At 39.9% G+C, this 20,495-nt stretch overlaps 1 protein-coding gene across 8 annotated transcripts in view; it reads left to right on the forward strand.

The window, feature by feature from the left end:
- Window positions 1–20,495, forward strand: part of cntrl (centriolin) — a 76,531-nt gene that overhangs the window by 40,053 nt on the left and 15,983 nt on the right. For 7 of the 8 annotated variants that reach the window (XM_062958976.1, XM_062958978.1, XM_062958977.1 and 4 more), the window contains 11 exons: window positions 913–1,090; window positions 2,521–2,789; window positions 3,954–4,156; window positions 5,463–5,655; window positions 6,780–6,910; window positions 7,054–7,194; window positions 8,486–8,612; window positions 9,616–9,780; window positions 14,550–14,709; window positions 14,825–14,940; window positions 17,184–17,401. In XM_062958976.1, the coding sequence (XP_062815046.1) occupies window positions 913–1,090; window positions 2,521–2,789; window positions 3,954–4,156; window positions 5,463–5,655; window positions 6,780–6,910; window positions 7,054–7,194; window positions 8,486–8,612; window positions 9,616–9,780; window positions 14,550–14,709; window positions 14,825–14,940; window positions 17,184–17,401 (1,901 nt within the window). The other variant, XM_062958983.1, reaches the window with a different exon arrangement.

The raw sequence follows: 20,495 nt of genomic DNA on the forward strand, positions 1-20,495 counted from the left end.
TGGCAGGCATCCTCAGAGGTTGTGAGGTCTGTTGGAAACTAGACAAGTGGCGATTATATATCTGTGGGAAGTCCCAAGTTGTCTGTTTGAGGCAGGGGTGAATGTTGCAGTGGATGACCTTGATCATTTATTTATTTATTAGTGACATTTATATTTATTAGCATTTAATAGCCTTCTAGATTCAAAGCGTGGCTTCTTCCTGCCTGAGGGAATCCTTTGTTGGGAAGTGTTAGCTGGCCCTGATTGTTTCATGCCTGGAATTTCTCTGTTTTCAGAGTATTGTTCTTTATTTACTGTCCTGATTTTAGAGGTTTTTTAAATACTGGCAATACATACAAATGTGAGTAGATTAATAGGTACCGCTCCAGTGGGAAGGTAATAGCACTCCATGCTGTCATGACCTAAGAGGTGTCTATGGACAACGCCGGCTCTTCGGCCTAGAAATGGAGATGGGCCCCAACTTCCAGACTTAATATTGGGGAAAAACTTTTACCTTTACCTAAAACTATTAGCCAGGATTTGTTCATTTTCATGGTTTCCTCCTTTCTGTTAAGATTGTCTACATGCTTGGCTTTCAGTGCCTTTCATGTTCCTTGATTCGTGCTTGAGTTTTTTCTCCCAACTTGGACTTTCTACAGATATATAAACCCCACTTGCCTAGTTTCTAACAGACCTCACAACCTCTGAGGATGCCTGCTATAGATGTGGGCAAAACGTCAGGAGAGAATGCTTCTGGAACATGGCCACACAGTCCGGAAAACTCACAGCAACCCATTGAATGTCATTTCTTAACCAAAACAAAGAGGAGAGGGAGAATGAAGGGACTCACAGAGGGCAACGGATGATTTCGTGAAATGCTTGTCTTACCAGTGTTGTTGTTGTTGTTTTTGGCTTCTCCCATCTTCCTTAAAGACATCTACCCCAGGATCTCAGAGCACCAAAGACTCTGGTGTCAGTTTGCAATGTCCGACATCAACCCCAATCCAGAAAGGGCTTGGAGAGAGCAAGGCAAGCAAGAAGGAACCTTCCACTTACTGTCGGTTACATGCTCCACACAGGAGTGGCCTGCAGAAATCTATTCTCAATGAACGTAAGTCTGTATTTGAGCTTGATGTCTGTTTTCTGTGCTTTGCCAAACACATGCCTTTCCATTACATCGCTGTAAAAAGTAGACTAGCTGCCAAAAACCCAACAACCCTATTATTCCACGGGCATGCAAATTATAGCCTGTTTCTTTGCATTCTTACTTCAACTAATGTTGCTACATTTGCCCTCAGAGGATTGTGATGTTTTGTGCCTATTCTTTTCCCCCCCAAAGTCTAATGAAAGCAGTGTTTCCTGTGGTCATCTCCCACGCCCTCCTTTTGCCATCATTTCTTCGGACAACAGCTTAAATGTTGCTGTTATTTCATTTTTGTTCTTCTCCAGAAATTTCGTTTTTGTGGCTGCCACAAACTAGGGTGGATTGTTTGAGACTTGATGATGAGATAATAATAATAATAACAACAACAACTTTGTTTTTGTATCCCACCTCCATCTCCCCAAGGGGACTTACATGGGGATGAGCCCAGTCAACATAATAAAAACAATCATATTAAAAACATACATCATATCTTTAAAAAAAAGGTAAAGGCCGAAGAGCCGGTGTTGTCCGTAGACACCTCCAAGGTCATGTGGCTGGCATGACTGCATGGAGTGCCGTTACCTTCCCGCCGGAGCGGTACCTATTGATCTACTCATGGAGTGCAGTGGAGGCTCCTTTGGAGGCTTTTAAACAGAGGCTGGATGGCCATCTGTAGGGGGTGCTTTGATTGTGCTTTTCCTGCATGAAGGCAGAACGATGTTGGACTATCTATGTGGTCCATGTGGTCTTCCAACTCTAAGTCTGGGCTTTGGCTGCCGCTGTGTTTGTCTAGAGGGTGCGTTGCTTTGGATTGTTGTAATTGCAGCAGACATATTGCAGCGGGGTCTTCTCCCACTATTAGCCCCAGCTTCCTGCTGGAGCGGTACCTATTGATCTACTCACATTTGCATGTTTTTGAACTGCTAGGTTGGCAGGAGCTGGAGCAACACCGGGCGCTCACTTCTCTCCCGGGATTTGAACCTGGGACCTTTCGGTCTGCAAGTTCAGCAGCTCAGCACTTTAATACACTTTGCCACCGGGGAATAAAACAAACTACAATTTAAAACAACATACAGCTATGATAGAATAAAAGAGATTCATTGATAAACTAGGGCAAAATGTGCTATAGGATGTCCTTCTCGCAAAGACAAACTTTTTGAAGTTTAATAAACTTTTCCCATGTTTTTTTTATCATAGAACCAATTAAAAATGACATTTATAACCAAGGATAAAAAAACTGTGTTGCATAGGCATACAATAGTAAGTGTTCAGCAGCTGTCAGTGCAGAATGACATTTCTGCTCCTTGTGTCTCATTCCCTTTGGGGGTTTTTGTGTGTTTCTGTTCCCAGACTTCTGATCAGTACTCAGATTCGTTCTGCTGTTTTTCAATATTCAGGGGACCAAGAAGAAGGCGAGCAGAACATCCACGGTGTCTCTTCCTTTGTCGCACCGCCTGGGCCGGCTGTCTATACTCTGCCCCCAGATGGGGTCCCAGTTGCCTTCGCGCCAGGCAATGGAGGAATTCTTGCTCCCGCAACAGCGATGCAGAGCTCACCACCTGTGGGGTCCCAACTTCTTTGTTATACCCCTGTTCCTGCGAACTGCCCCGTGCCTCTTCTTCCCGTCGGCATGCTTCATTGCAACATCCCTGAACATCACAACCTGGTAAGAGTCTTGTCATGACACCCTGTTAGCCTTTAGGAAAAGTTTAAAAACTTGGTTTTTCCAATGTGTTTTTGGAGAATGGATATTATTCCCCATGATAGACCCCGTCTCAGTGACAGTCACTATATGTGATGCACTTTATTCTGTTCCATCAATTGAAATAACTTCAGTGTTATCCCATCCCAAGTCTCTTACTAAATATAGCACTTTACTCACCTATCTCATCCGTCGAGTTTACAGTATACACTCCTTTGCACTTTGGCCCAGTTTGCTTTTGTCAACACCTGTTCTGATTTTATATTATGTCTAACTATACTATTATTTATTATTTATTTATTTACAGCATTTATATTCCGCCCTTCTCACCCCGAAGGGGACTCAGGACGGATCACATTACACATATAGGCAAACATTCAATGCCTTTTAACATAGAACAAAGACAAACAAACATAGGCTCCGAGCGGGCCTTGAACTCATGACCTCCTGGTCAGAGTGATTCATTGCAGTTAATTGCAGCTGGCTTGCTCTCCCGCCTGCGCCACAGCCCGGGCTGTCACTATTTTATTTTTACTATATTATTGTGTATAATTATGTTTTTATTTTGATGTATTTAATATTAATAATACTACAGTATAACATTATAGTACAATGTAGTAATATATAATGCTTGTATTGTGCTATGCAAATAATATAATATATTGTATGTACATATGACTTGTAAGCCACCCTGAGTCCCCTTCGGGGTGAAAAGGGCAGGATATAAATGTCACTAATAAAATAAATAAATAAATAAATAAATAAATGTATTTTTATTTATTTATCTGATGAAATGTATTAAGTATGTATTTTATTCTGTTTTATTGTAATTGTCCAGGCCTGGCCCCATGTTAGCCGCACCGAGTCCCTTTGGGGAGTTGGAGGCAGGGTACAAAAATTAAGTTGTTGTTGTTGTTGTTACACTAAAAATAGATGTTTGGATGAGAACCAGGATGTCTGTTGGTTCTCACCTCCAACCTGCCATGTCATTAGGTGGCATGTGCCTTCATTTGAAACCACAGAACTCCTGTAATGACTTTCTTTGAAAGTGGAGGGAGGGTGTCATATGAAGAAGTGTCTTTCCATAATGAAGGGCTTTGCAGAGTTGTGCCTATCTGCCTGTTGCAGGAAAATGAAATCTCGCGGCTGGAAGACAAGATAGACAAGCTAAAGTCTCAGCGGCAGGAAGGCAAGTCGGCTCGAAGCTCTGAACAGAATAAAGAGATGGAAGAACTGCACCAAGGCATTCGAGAACTACTAAGCGAAAGAGAAGAGCTGGAGCACCAAGTGACAGAGCTACGCCGGACAGCCCAAAAACTAAAGAAACGCAAGTAAGTCATCAGGCTGATCCAGATTTCTTAGCTGCAGAAAATGGCTCTTACAGCCATTGTTTATGACGTTGGTACATCCCTTTCTGCAGAGCCAAAACTTGTGCCGCTCTCCAGAGGTTGATAGATTTCAAGTCCTAGCAGCCCAAACTAACATAATTGCAGTTCAGTAAAACTTCGTAACTATATTTGAAAATTTTTCTGTTTCTGGTTTGAATGACATTAAATGCCATCTCCAATCACATTTAAATGTATTTTATTTATTTATTTACAGTATTTATATTCCGCCCTTCTTACCCCGAAGGCGACTCAGGGCGGATCACATTATTCAGCGAGACAGAGACAGATGCAGAGGCAATTTAACCTTCTCCTAAGGGGATGTTTGATTCTGGCCACAGGGGGAGCAGCTGCTTCATCATCCACTGTGACGGCACTTCCTCATTCCAATGTCATAAATTAGTTAAATTTGCCTCCCCACTTTATAAGTGGTACCTTATTTCCTACTTCATAGATGCAACTATCTTTCGGGTTGCTAGGTCAGCAACGAGCAGGGGCTATTTTTTTTTTAATTGACGGGTGCTCACCCCACCATGGGCTGGCCTCGAACTCATGACTTAATGGTCAGAGAGATTTATTGCAGCTGGCTGCTCACCAGCCTGCGCCACAGCCCGGCCCGGCCCCTTAAAAGTAAAGGTAAAGTTTTCCCCCTGACATTAAATCCAGTCATGTCCGACTGTGGGGGTTGGTGCTCATCTCTATTTCTAAGCCAAAGTTGTCCGTAGACTCCTCCAAGGTCATGCGGCCACTGGCATGACTCCATGAAGCGCCATTACCTTTCCGCCTGAGCAGTACCTATTGATCTACTCTCATTTGCATGTTTTCAAACTGCTAGGTTGACAGAAGCTGGGGCTAACAGTGGGTGCTCACTCCGCTGCCCAGATTTGAACTTAATAATGGTAACCCTCTGGAGCACCTTCCTATTTGTCTTTGTGCAATTAGTAAACCATGTGCAGATGCAATAGATTAGAACACACTCTATTGCACAGCATTATGAAGTCACCCACAGTTTTCCTTTCAATGACTGGTTCCTTAAAAGTCTCAGATCATAATATAATCTCTGCTGGGCCCTCTTAACCAATGCAGCTGGCAGGTCAAGCCTACCTTAACAATATAGCACCCAGGGATTTAAAGCTGGCTACCTGCTCAACTTGATCTCCATTGATAACCAAATTCTGATCTATTTCTTCTGTAATCCTTTGTCTTATTGATGTTAAGATCCAAATCAACTCCTGATCCCTCCCTGTTCTAGAGACTTCCTCGATGGGCCCTCGAGCGGCCTCCTTTCAGAGCTGGAGCTTGAGTCGTCTTTCCGTCTCCACGAAAACATGGCGGGCGAAATCGAATGCCTGGAGGAGACCCTTCGGAAGCGGCGGGCAGAACTCCGGGAAGCCGACCGACTCCTGGCGGAAGCGGAAGTCGAACTTGAAAACACACGAGGAAAAGTAATTCCAGCGGGGTGTTTTGTGTTGTGTGGTTTCCAGACTGTATGTGCCTCTGGTGTCACTGTAAGAAGGTCCTCCATTGTGCATGTGGCAGGGCTCAGGTTGCATTGTAGTACATGGTCTGTGGTTTGCCCTTCTCCACACTCGGATGCCACACTCCACCTTGTGACCCTATTTCTTAAGATTAGTTTTGCATCTCGTGGTGTTAGAGTGCAGTCTGTTCAGCACCTTCCAAGTCACCCAATCTTCTGTGTGGTTGAGGTTTTGGGTTTTATCCTGCCACTTTTGGACTCTTGCTTACTGAGGTGTTCCTGCGAGTATCGCTTTAGATCTTAGGAAGCTGTTTCTTGATTTAAGGCATTGACTTGCTGACTGATACCCAAACAGAGGATGGGCCAGAGATGTCAATACCTTGGTCCTTTCACTACAGGCTGCTACTTCCTAACGGATGTCATGTGGTGCAATACCGACTAAACAATATAATTTCTCCAGTGGTGTTGGACGTAGTAATAATGTGGCATGTCTCATTAAGGGTCACATCCACTGTTTTAACATGGTGAGATGTATTCCTCATTGGGCATTCAGCAGCGGAGTAGCAAAGTGTAATAGAACCAGTTAGGAAATGACGTTTATAAATGACATTTATAACCGAGGAACAAACATCATAGTGTTACATAGTGTTGTTATCCTGGCTTTGGGTCAGATCCTGGCAGGCAAGGGAATAAAAGGCTGTTTAATGTGTGAATTACCGTATTTCATCGCATAATAGTCTCACTTCTTACCTCTCTAATTAAAATCCGGAACGCGACTATTACACGATGAAAAAATGCACTTTTGGTTCTCCGGTTTCTGGGAGTTTTTGCAAATTTAATAATAATAATAATAAAACTTTATTTATACCCCACCACCATCTCCCCGTGGGGACTCGGGGCGGCTAATACACTTTTCCTTCGTTTTTATGATAGAACTAATTAGAAAATAATATTTGTAAGCCAGGAACAAAAATCATCATGTTACATAGTGTAATAACCATAGTTATTATGAACCATAGTGCCTTGGTTCCTAAGGGGCCTGCTAATTTGAATAGTCACAGTTTTCTCAAAAATTATTTTTTCCATCTCTAGACCAAAGACACCATACAGAAATACAATAGCGCTAAGCAGCATTTGTCACGAACTGAAAAAGAAGCCGAAGAGCTAGAAGAAAGGGCTCAGGAGATGGCTGTAAGGCTTGTAAAAGCAGATCAGCAGCTAAGGTAAATGGGTGGCTATGTTAAGTCACATTGCATGAGCCTCAATATTTGGGGTGTCGGGTCTTTATACGCTGTATAAACAGAAATAGAACTGTCAGAGCTGGAACCTGAATAAGTAAAACAACCATTTTGTGGATGTCTTTCAGATTGCTTCAAGCAGATGCAAAGGACTTGGAGCAGCACACGGCAGAACAGGAAGGACTTTTGAAGGAAATCAACAAAGTCGTGTCGGCAAAAGATTCTGAATTTCAGTCTTTGAGCCAGAAGATTAAAACACTCACTGAAATGTATGTTGGATTGTCTTGATTTGCAGTTAACCAGCATGGGCAAGGTTAGGTTGTTGTTTTTTAAAAATTAAATTAAATTTGCAAAAGAGGCCTTTATGCACTTTGTGACTACAGTAGAATCTCACTTATCCAAGGTAAACGGGCTGGCAGAAGCTTGGATAAGCGAATATCTTGGATAATAAGGAAGGATTAAGGAAAAGCCTATTAAACATTAAATTAGGTTATGATTTTACAAATTAAGCACCAAAACATCATGTTTTACAACAAATTTGACAGAAAAAGCAGTTCAATACGCAGTAATGTTATGTTGCAACTAGTGTATTTACAAATTTAGCACCAAAATATCACAATATATTGAAAACATTAACTACAAAAATGGCTTGGATAATCCAGAAACTTGGATAAGCGAGGCTTGGATAAGTGAGACTCTACTGTATTTGATCTCTCTTGCAAATTCACACTGCAACCCATGCATATAATATATAGATTACCGTATAAGCCGACCCGAATATAAGCCAAGGCACCTAATTTTACCACAAAAAAACTGGGAAAACATTGACTCCAGTATAAGCCGAGATACCAATAAAATTACATTAATTGAGGCCTCAGTAGTTTAAATGCTTTTGAATCATTACATCAAACTGTAATTTAAGATATGACTGTTCAACTCTGGTTAAATCATTATTTTCATCTTCGTCAATGTAAATGTGCTTATGTATCCTTTTAATAATAATAGGGTGAAATAATAATAATAATAAATGCAGTAAAATAATAAATGTATAAATAATAATAAAAATAGAATAAAATAAATGTAAAAGTAACAACAATAATAGAGTAAAATAATAAATGTAATAATAATAATAAATAGAGTAAAATAATAAATGTTACAATGCCAATAATAAATAGAGTAAAATAATAAATGTTACAATACCAACAATAATAGAGAAAAATAATGAATATACCATATATACTTGAGTATAAGCCGACCTGAATATAAGCCCACCAGGACCCTCACCCGAGTATAAGCCGAGGTTTTTCTTCAGTCCTAAAGAAGGGCTGAAAAACTAGGCTTATACTCGACTACATACAGTATATAGAAATATATAAATAATATATAGCTATCAAGAGTTTTCCCAGGTTTTTTTTCCCCAGGCCTTCCCATCTTTATTTTGGACTGAACCGATGACAGTTCTCGGTTAGCCAGAATAATATATATCATTCAAGAGTTTGAACACCAACAGACTATTAGGTGAAGTTCTCTAATAAATACTTTATTTCCAATCTCTTCTAGTCTTCAGAGACTTCAGGCAAGTATACAAGTGGCTGAAGGCAATGAGGATCATCATCTCCAGATCCTTAAAGAGGCAGAGCATATTCTTCAGAGCAAAAAGAGTGACCTGGAGAGGCTGAAGGATGAGGTCAGTAGCATTTAGGGGGAAATCAGACCTATTATTATTGTTGTTGTTATTATTACCATATATACTCAGGTATAAGCCGGGGTTTTCAGTCCTTTTTTAGGGTTGAAAAAGCCCCGCTCGGCTTATACTCGAGTGAGGGTCCTGGTTGGCTTATATTCGGATCAGCTTATACTCGAGTATATACGTAATTTATTATTTTTTCTCTATTATTGTTATTATTATTTTACTCTATGTATTATTATAATTACATTTATTATTTTACTCTATTATTACTACTATTACATTTATTATTTTTCTCTATTGTCTTTATTATTACATTTATTATTTTATTCTATTGTTATTACTACATTTATTATTTTAGTGTATTATTGGATGGATACGTAATCACATTTACATTGAAGAAGGTTAAAGTAATATTTAATCAGAATTGGACAGTCTTATCTTAAAATACAGTTTTATGTCAATATTAAAAAACATTAAACCTACTGATGCCTCAATTAATTTTATTTGATTGTTATCTATTTTTATTTTTATTTCTGAAATTGACCGAGAGCTATTGCATTTCCTGCCCTCGGCTTATACTCGAGTCAGTAAGTTTTCCCAGTTTTTTGTGGTAAAATTAGGTGCCTCAGCTTATATTCGGGTCGGCTTATACTTGGGTATGTTTATTTTATACTCTGATGTTTCTCTCCACAAAGAAGACTCAAAGTGGCTTACATTAAAAGCATTTCACTACAACTTAAAATGTACAAATATATAAGCATAAAACCCATCCCATCCTATTATACCGATGTCCAAGTTCCAAGGAGCTGTGACCAGAATGAGAAGTTAGAAAGTTTTGCTAAAGAGCAGAAAGGAGGAACTGAAGCCGTCTTATAAATGCAGTTGTGAAATTAGGTTGCTGTGAGTTTTCCAGGCTGTATGTCCATGTTCCAGAAGCATTCTCTCCTGGCATTTTGCCCAGATCTACATTGGGTTTTGTTTCTCCTTCCTCTTTTTCAAGACTGCGGCGCAGAAGCAGGAGCTCCACATTTTGGAACGGGCGCTGGCTCAGAAAGAGGAAGAGCTGTGTCTCCTTCAAGAGAGCATCATCCAGAAAAACGCAGACCTCGCAGAAGTGCTCAGGGCTGGCGAAGCGGAAGTGGCCAACAAACAGCGGCAAATGAAGGTTTTGCTTAGTCACTCACACTATGTAACACTATGATTTTTATTCCTGGATTATAAATGTCATTATTAATTCATTAATAATAATAATAAATGTAATAATAATGGCTGAAGATATCATCCTGCTCAACAGTGAGACAGGGATAATAATAATAATAGTAATAGTAACAACACTGTGTAACACTATGATTTTTGTTCCTGGGTGATAAATGTCACTATTAATTAGTTAATAATAATAATAAATGTAATAATAATGGCCGGAGACATCATCCTGCTCAACAGTGAGACAAGGATGCTGCTGCTGCTGATGATGATGATGATGATGATGTTGGCTGGAGGTATTGTCTTCCTTAACAGTGAGACAGGGATAATAATAATAATAATAATAATAATAATAATAATAATAACAACAACAAAACAACAACAACACTGTGTAAAACTATGATTTTTGTTCCTGGGTTATACATATTATTATTATTATTATTATTAATGTCCAGAGACATCATCCTACTTGACGGTGAGACAGGGATGATGATGATGATGATGATGATTATTATTATTATTATTATTATTATTATTATTTATATCCCACCCCTCTCCTCAGGGGACTCGAGGCAACTTACAACATAAATAATACAATAAGCAAAATACAATAAAATACATCAAATGGAATAAACAATTAATATCACATCCAAACAGTATAAAACAAATTACAGCACAATCAAGTAACAAAATTAACAATAGCATTCTACACATTAGATTAAAACAGTCATTCCTTTGAGCTAAAATGGAATTAATTATATATATGTTTTTAAGGTTTTTATAATGTATTTTAACAATGTTATTAACAGATCTGTTTATATTGTTTTGTTTTTATTATTGCAATTTGGGCATTAAATTTTGCCAATTTTTGTAAGCCGCTCTGAGTCCCCTTGAGTGAGAAGGGCGGGGTATAAATGTTGTAAATAAATAAATAAATAAATAAATAAATGGGGGATTGCTACCTTTCATAAATTAAAAATAATGATGATGATGGCCGGAGGCATCGTCCTCCTGAACAGTGAAATAATAATAATAATAATAATAATAATAATAATAATAATAATAACAACTACTACTACTACTACTACTACTACTACTACTACTACTCTAGGTAACATGACTTTTGTCCTGGGCTATAAATGTCATTTCCCTAATTGGCTCCTATATATAAACATGGGAAAAGTTTATTAAACTGCAAAACTTTGTTTTTGCGAGATATCCTGCTATAGCACATTTTGCTTTAGTTTTCCAATAAATATCTCATCATCGAGTCTAGTTTGTGGCAGACACAAAAACAAAGTATCTGGAATGTAACAACTACTTTCAAAGTAACAATCACGCAATTAAACAGGAAATAACACTTTCAAACCAGGAACAAAACATTTTTTAAAAATTGGGTACATACAATTTACATACGTACAATAAAAAATTGGTTACATACAATTGGTTACATACAATTGATCAGGAATCGAAAACAGTTTCCTTTCAGAGCTATAGTAAGCTCCTCTGTTGCTATAAACACTGAACAACACTCCATGCATACGTTTCCAATTATGCATCAGGCATGGGCAAACTTTGGCCCTCCTTCCAGGTGTTTTCGACTTAAACTCCCACAATTCCTAACAGCCGGTAGGCTGTTAGTCCAAAACACCTGGAAGGAGGGCCAAAGTTTGCCCATGCCTGATTTACATGGAAGTGACCATCACAATATTTTTATTATTATTATTATTATTATTATTATTATTATTTTATTTTATTTTATTTTTATTGGTTTTGCAACTAAAATTTACAGTGAAAGTGTGAGAACAATAAATTCCAAGCAAGAAGGTGAAAGAAATAGGATAAAAGAAGAGAGAGAGAAAAAAAGAAAAAAAAGAAAGGGCAAAACACAGAAAGTTACATAACATATAAACAAAAGCAAAACAAAAACAAGTATAGTAGTAAAATCCAAAGGAGTGACTTCCATCTCTTACAAAGCTACTTTAAAAAGTTTGTTTTTTACTTCTTTTCTTTTCTTTTTCCTTCCTTCTCTTTATTTAGTGACAGCATCTTCATATTGCTTTCAGTTGATATACAAACCTTCTATATAAATTACTAGCTTTGCCCGGCCACGCGTTGCTGTGGCTTATGGGAATTATTTGTTGGCCAGGTGGAATAGGAGTGAATAGCCTTGCAGCGTGAAAGTCTGGCCATTTTGTGGAGTGGTTGGAGTCGTAGCATTAATCAAAGAAGCGCTTTGAAGTGTGGGTACTTCCTTAGTAGGGGAATTCTTGTTTGGCCAGATTGAATGGTATTGAGTAGGTTTGTAGGTGAAAAGCCTGGTCGGTTTGCACATAAGGTATTGTTGCTAGGCGAGGTTGAATGGGACAGAGTAGTGTTCATAGAATCATAGAATCATAGAATAGTAGAGTTGGAAGAGACCTCATGGGCCATCCAGTCCAACCCCCTGCCAAGAAGCAGGAAATCACATTCAAAGCACCCCCGACAGATGGCCATCCAGCCTCTGCTTAAAAGCCTCCAAGGAAGGAGCCTCCACCACAGTCTGGGGCAGAGAGTTCCACTGTCGAACAGCCCTTCTCACAGTGAGGAAGTTCTTCCTGATGTTCAGGTGGAATCTCCTTTCCTGTAGTTTGAAGCCCTTATTCCATTGTGTCCTAGTCTGCAGGGCAGCAGAAAACAAGCTCCCTCCCTCTTCCTTATGACTTCCCTTCACGTATTTGTACCTGGCTCTCATGTCTCCTCTCAGCCTTCTCTTCTGCAGGCTAAACATGCCAAGCTCTTTAAGCCGCTCCTCATAGGGCTTGTTCTCCAGACCCTTAATCATTTTAGTCGCCCTCCTCTGGGCGCTTTCCAGCTTGTCAACATCTCCCTTCAACTGCGGTGCCCAGAATTGGACCCAGTGTGATTCCAGGTGTGGTCTGACCAAGGCAGAATAGAAAGAGGGGGAGCAGGACTTCCCTGGATCTAGACGCTATTCCCCTACTTATGCAGGCCAAAATCCCATTGGCTTTTTGTTGTGGTTTCAAAGTTTGGGGGTTTTGTATGTAAGGGAAATGTTGGTTGACCTGGTTGAAAAGTATTGAATAGCCTTGATGGTTGTAATCCTGGTGGGTTTTTACCTTGCGGAATCCTTGGTTGGTCAGTTTGAATATAAATTAATAGTGTCGGTGTGGGAGGTTTGAATGGTGGAATTAGCCACCTTGATTAGTTTTTAATGGCCTTGCAGGTTGAAAGGGTGTTTGTTTACTGTCTGGAGGAATGTTTTGTTGGGAAGTGTTAGCTGGCCCTGATTGTTTCGTTTGTAGAATTCCCAATTTCCCTGCTTTCCGAGTGTTGGTCTTTATTTCGTCTCCTGGTTTTAGAGATCATATTGTTTTCTATTATTATACCATAGTAAGTCTTATATATTATATTTATAGTGTTATATTAGGTGGTTAGAATTGGATTATATGAGGTCAGTTGTACATAGTTGTATAAAATGTAGACTGAACTGGATTAGATGGCAGTGTAGAGTGAAGGCGATGTCATAGAGGAATATTATTCAGAATGCCAAGGTAGATAATCCAGTTTAAAGGAGATATTGGCAGATGTGCCTTGGTATTCTGGGTAATATTGTTGTGTGGCAGGGATTTGAGTGTAGACTGCCACATAATGGAGTTGAAATCAGATAATCTGTATTTTCTAGGGACAGTAGTATGGATGAGGTCTAAATGCAGTTTGTCTGTGCCCTGGGATGCAGGCGTGGGCCAACTTGGGCCTTTGCTGCAGGTGGTTTGGACTTCAACTCCCAGCATTCGTAACAGCCTGAGTCCCTTTTGTTTTTTTCTCTCAGAAGCTTGAGGTGTTAGGAATGGTGAGAGTTGAAGTTGAAAACAACTGTAGGGAAGGCTCAAGGGTGGGTGAAGAGTACCTGGTCGCCTGTTGTGGTTGTTGCTGTTGTGATTGTGTTTTTAGTGTAATTGTGTTGTATCTTACTTGAGGCGGGGATGATTGATTGTGTTGGCAATTTTTGAGTTTGGGGGGTTTGTGGTTTTGTTGTTTTGTGAGTTGCCGTGATGCCAAAAGCCTTTTATATATATAGATATTAGCACCTTCATTTGCATTTCTACCAAGTATTTTTTAATCGGATCCCAATTTGTTTGCTTTTTTGGAATACCATAATTGTTTTTTAATAAATACGTCAATTTATCCATATTCATTATTTCCATAACCTTAATTAACCAACAGCCTAATTCAGGAATTTCTTTCTTTTTCCAATATTTGGCATATGTAATTCTAGCTGCCGTAGTGAGATAATTGAAAAGCATCTCTTTGTTTTTATTATTTTCAATGTTGAGCATCTCCAGGAGAAAGTATTTTGGGTCTAAGTCTACTTTAATTTGCAACATCTTTTGTATTGCCTGATGGATTTCTTTCCAGTATTTCTTCGCTTTTTTACAAGTCCACCAACAATGGAAAAACGTTCCTACTTGGTCTTCGCATTTCCAACATTTATTTGATGTTTTTTTATAATATTTTGATACTTTTTGATACGTTTCCAATTATGCATCAGGCATGGGCAAACTTTGGCCCTCCTTCCAGGTGTTTTCGACTTCAACTCCCACAATTCCTAACAGTCGGTAGGCTATTAGTCCAAAACACCTGGAAGGAGGGCCAAAGTTTGCCCATGCCTGATTTACATGGAAGTGACCATCACAATCTTAAATGGGGTTTGTTGGTTGCTTTGCCTAGGAAGCGAAATCCTTTCTGGAAGAGCTGAGCGTCCAGAAAGGGGAACTCAATGCCCAGCTGAGCGAGAAAAGAGCCCAGCTGTCTCTGATCACGCAAGAAATCCCCAAAGAGGAAGAGAAGCTGCAGGGAGTCGTGAACCTCCTGACGAAGCATAAGACAGGTTTGACCTTATTACTCCAACTGACGTGTTGATTTTAACCAGAGAGGGCATAGAATGGCCTTTATTTCATTTGATTTGGTTGACTTGAGCATTTACGTCTGGTTTTAATTCACAGAACTCAAGAATGTCCTGGAAGCGTTGCAGCTAAAGAACAGGGAGCTCGAAGACCTAGATCTCTGCTTCAGCCAAAAAGCAAACGAATTGGAAAAAATGCAGGTTGCCGTCTTGGAGGTGAGAAAAGTCAGGTCTTCTCAGCAGGATTCTACAATTTAGAAAGCCCTGGGTTGCTGTGAGTTTTCCGGGCTGTATAACTATATTCCAGAAGTATTCTCTCCTGATGTTTCGCCCACATCTATAATAATAATAATAATAATAATAATAATAATAATAATAATAATAATAATAAAACTTTATTTATACCCCGCCACCATCTCCCCAATGGGGACTCAGGGCGGCTAACATGGGGCCATGCCCAGAGCAATACAACATAATAAAATATAAAAACAACATATCATAACACCATTTAAAATACAATAGATAATAATAAACAGAACATCAAGAAATCAAAAAAAACCCAAAAAACCATAAAACAAGGGCAGGCCGCTTGAACACAGAGATAAAACCCGGAGTGAGAGGGACAGAGAAGTACTCCACTATGGGCAGGGACATTTGGAAGGGGTAATCTAGAGGATAGATGTTCGGAGGGGAGTAATACGGAGATATATGACAGAAATTACTCACCGAAAGCACAATGGAAGAGCCATGTTTTCAATTCTCTCCTAAAAGCTAACAGAGTGGGAGCTTGCCTTATTTCAGTAGGTAGTGAGTTCCATAGTCGGGGGGCCACAGCAGAGAAGGCCCTCTCCCTTGTACTTACAAGGCGAGCCTGGGATATAGGCAATGGTGATAACAGGGCCTCCCCGGATGATCGCAAGGAACGGGCAGGTTTATGGAAGGAGATACGGTCACGGAGGTAGGTGGGTCCCAAACCGTTCAGGGCTTTATAGATGATGGTCTGCACCTTGAATTGGGACCGGAAGATGAACGGCAGCCAGTGGAGCTCCTTAAACAAGGGAGTGGATCTCTCCCTGTAATTTGCCCCCGTTATTAATCTGGCTGCCGAGCGTTGGACCAGTTGTAATTTCCGGGCCGTCTTCAAGGGAAGCCCCACGTAGAGTGCATTACAGTAGTCCAGTCTGGAGGTAACTAGGGCATGGACCACCGTGGTCAAATCAGACTTCACGAGGTATGGTCGCGGTTGGCGCACAAGTTTGAGTTGTGCGAAAGCCCTCCCGGCCACCGCCGACACCTGAGCCTCAAGCGTCAACGCTGAATCCAGGAGGACCCCCAAACTGCGGACCTGTGATTTCAGGGGGAGTGCGACCCCGTCCAGCACAGGTTGCCACCCAATACCCCGATCCGACGCACGATTGACCAGGAGGGCCTCTGTCTTGTCAGGATTGATCCTCAGCTTGTTCCTCCTCATCCAGTCCGCCACAGCGGCCAGGCACTGGTTCAGCACCCGAGGGGCTTCCTTGGAGTCAGGTGGAAACGAGTAGTGGATTTGCGTGTCATCTGCGTAGAGATGGCAACACCCTCCAAAACTCCGGATGACCTCTCCCAGCGGTTTCATGTAGATGTTAAATAGCATGGGGGATAAAATAGACCCCTGCGGAACCCCACAGGTCAATGGCCAGGGGTCCGAGCAGGTGTCCCCCAGCTTCACCATCTGGGAACGACCCTCCAGGAAGGACTGGAGCCACAGCAGAACCGTGCCCCCGAGCCCCATTCCGGAGAGCCTCCCCAGAAGGATACCATGGTCGATGGTATCGAAAGCCGCTGAGATATCCAGGAGAACCAGCAGGGTCACACTCCCCCTGTCCAGCTCCCTGCGGAGGTCATCCACCAAGGCGACCAAAGCCGTCTCAGTACTGTGCCCAGGCCTGAAGCCAGACTGCGAGCGGTCCAGAAAATCAGTGTCATCGAGGAACTCCTGGAGCTGCGTGGCAACCACCCGCTCCAGAACCTTGCCCAAAAATGGAAGGTTGGAGATTGGTCTGTAATTGTCACAAACCAATGGGTCTAGCGAGGTCTTTTTTAGTAACGGTTTTACCACCGCTTGCTTAAAACAGGATGGAAATGACCCCTGACCCAAGGAGGCATTTATTATGGCCACAAACCACTCCAACAACCCATCTTTGGCCAGTTTAACCAGCCAAGAGGGACAAGGATCCAGAGCACAAGTGGTCGCCCTCACAGACCCAAGAATCCCCTCCACGTCATCAGGAAGAACAAGCCGGAAAGAATCCCATAAGATGGAACCGACAGGTGCCTCGGTTACCTCCGCTGAAACCACAGTCACATCTATAGCAGGCATCCTCAGAGGTTGTGAGGTTTGTTGGAAACTGGGCAAGTCGGGTTTATATATCTGTGGAATAATGGTTTTATTTGTCTCCAATCCATGTGTTGGACAGGAGCAACTGGAATGGGAGCGCCTGCAGCAAGCGTCACAGCAACAGCGAGGGGAAGCCGAGGACCAGAGGTTGCTTCTCGAAAGGATGCGGCAAGACGCCGAGAACTTGCATCCTCAGCTCCGCCATCTCCAGAAGAGCATCCGGGCCCTGAGCGATGAGAAGCAGCAGCTGGAGGAACACTGCCAGGGCTTGGAGAAGAAACTGGCCCAAACCAAAAGGTAGAACTGGAAAAAAACTGGCTTTTGTATGTGTTTTCTTTTAAATTGTTATTAGATCGTGTGGTTATTTGCCACCTCAAGTCTCCCCATGGGGAGAGGGGCAGGATATAAATCCAAATAATAATAATAGTAACAATATGCTAATAATATATATCTATATATATAAAATGATAAAGTTGTTTGCGCAGTGACTATAACAACAAAACTAAACATCCCAGAAATACGAAATTTGGCAACACAATGCAAAAGGCTTGCCTCCAGGTTACAACAACACAACCACACCACAAAACCACAATCCAGACCCACAAAACTCACAACAACGCATCATGCGATAACAACACAACTAAACGCCCCAGGAATACAAAACTTGGTAACACAATGCAAAAGCCTTGCCTCCCAGTTGTAACAACACAACCACACCACAAAACCACACAGGACCCACAAAACTCACAACAACGCATCGTGACTATAACACAACTAAACGCCCCAGAAATACAAAACTTGGCACACAACTAAACGCCTCAGAAATACAAAACTTGACAACACAACACAAAAGCCTTTTCTCCCGGTTCTAACAACACAACTACACCACAAAACCACAATCCGGACCCACAAAACTCACAACAACGCATCGTGACTATAACACAACTAAACGCCCCAAAAATACAAAATTTGACAACACAACGCAAAAGCATTCCCTCCCAATTGTAACAACACAACCACACCACAAAACCACAATCCGGACCCACAAAACTCACACCAATGCATCGTGACTATAACAACACAACTAAACGCCCCAGAAATACAAAACTTGGCACACAACTAAACGCCCCAGAAATACAAAACTTGGCAACACAACACAATGCCTTGCCCTCAGTTGTAACAACACAACCACACCACAAAACAATCCGGACCCACAAAACTCACAACAACGCATTGTGACTATAACAAATACAAAATTTGACAACACAACTCATCCACCTCCCCAATCCCTACATTCACACTTGGCCTCCAAAAAAACAGTTACAATAATAACAATGACAACAACAACAATAAGAATCAACACAATCACAGGCAAGAAACAGCCAGGCACTGAGGTTGAGAGGCCAGTCAGTACTACACTGGGCCTCCAAAAAACAATACAGTAGCCTCTAACTTATCCAACCTTCATGACCACTACAACAACAATAATAATAAACAGCTACACAGGCAAAACAAAAAAAGACTATTGTACCACAATAAAAATATAAACCGCACTCAGCAGAATCAGACATTACAATTAACAACAAACCAAAGACAACAGGGATCTCAAGCAATTATTAATCAACACAAAAATTGAAAAAGGTAACAGACTTCAAATACAACTACTAATGTGAGTATAAAGAAGGGTAGAGGTCACAGCATAAATACAACCTAATGTAGACTGACCAACACCACCAGACTAAGTCACAGCAACGCGTGGCCGGGCACAGCTAGTATGTATGTATGTGTGTATGTGTGTGTGTGTGTGTGTGTGTGTGTATATATATATATATATAAAAAATATGCAATATAAAGTACAATAATATATACAGTAGAGTCTCACTTATCCAACATAAACGGGCCGGCAGAACGTTGGATAAGCGAATATGTTGGATAATAAGGAGAGATTAAGAAAATGCCTATTAAGCATCAAAATAGGTTATGATTTTACAAATTAAGCACCAAAACATCATGTTAGACAACAAATTGGACAGAAAAAGTAGTTCAATACGCAGTAATGCTATGTAGTAATTACTGTATTTACGAATTTAGCAGCAAAATATCACGATGTATTGAAAACATTGACTATAAAAATGCGTTGGATAATCCAGAACGTTGGATAAGTGAGTGTTGGATAAGTGAGACTCTACTGTAATAATATAATATATTGTATATACATATAATATTGAAAATAATATTTATTAATTTTTTATTTATTTACTACATTTATATCCTGCTCTTCTCACCCTGAAGGGGACTCAGAGCGGTTTACAAATCAAATGAACATACAATATATTATTAGAGGCCAGCTCGGAGCCTGCATTTGTCTTCTGTCTTTGTTCTATGTCAAGGCATTGAATGTTTGCCTTATATGTGTAATGTTCCCTTCGCCCTGAGTTCCCTTCGGGGTGAGAAGGGCAGAATATAAATACTGTAAATAAATACATAAATATAAGCATTAAATTACTATATTGTACTATATCATTATATTGTAATATTATTAGTAATATTACATTTAATATATAATATATAATTAATATTATTATATCGTATTATTATTAGTAGTATACTATTGTATTCCATTATAATATTATTATCAATATTATATGTATATACAATATATTATATATTCATAAATTATTATAAATTATATATATGTATGTAAAATTAGCATAGCATGTTGCTATGGCACAGGAGACAAGATGAGACAATATTATAATGGAATACAATATAATACTAATAATTATACAATATAATAATATGAATTCTATATTATATATTACTTGTAATATTACTAATAATATTACAGTATAGTGATATGGTACAATATAGTACATTAATGCTAATATTGTGCTGTGCTAATAATATAATATATTGTATGCACATATAATTTGTAAGCCGCTTACAAATTATATGTGCATACAATATATTATATTATTATGATTTATTATATTAATATATTATTATATTATTATTATGAGAAGGGCAGGATATAAATGTAGTAAGTACTGTATATACTCGAGTATAAGCCTAGTTTTTCAGCCCATTTTTAGGGCTGAAAAAGCTCCCCTCGGATTATACTCTAGTGAGGATCCTGGCTGGCTTATGTTCGGGACGGCTTATACTCAAGTATATAGGTAATCAGACTTAGACAGTCTTATCTTATTAAAGTCTTATTATTATTATTATCATCATAAATTACAATTTTATGTAAACATTCAAAAACATTTAACCTATTGATGCCTCAAGTAATGTAATTTTATTAGTATCTATATTTATTTTTATTTTTGAAATTTGCCAGTAGCTGCTGCATTTCCCACCCTCGTCTTATACTCGAGTCAATAGGTTTTCC

The sequence above is a fragment of the Anolis carolinensis genome, unplaced genomic scaffold, assembly GCF_035594765.1.
Source record: "Anolis carolinensis isolate JA03-04 unplaced genomic scaffold, rAnoCar3.1.pri scaffold_7, whole genome shotgun sequence".
In the NCBI taxonomy this organism is placed as follows: Eukaryota; Metazoa; Chordata; class Lepidosauria; order Squamata; family Dactyloidae; genus Anolis; species Anolis carolinensis.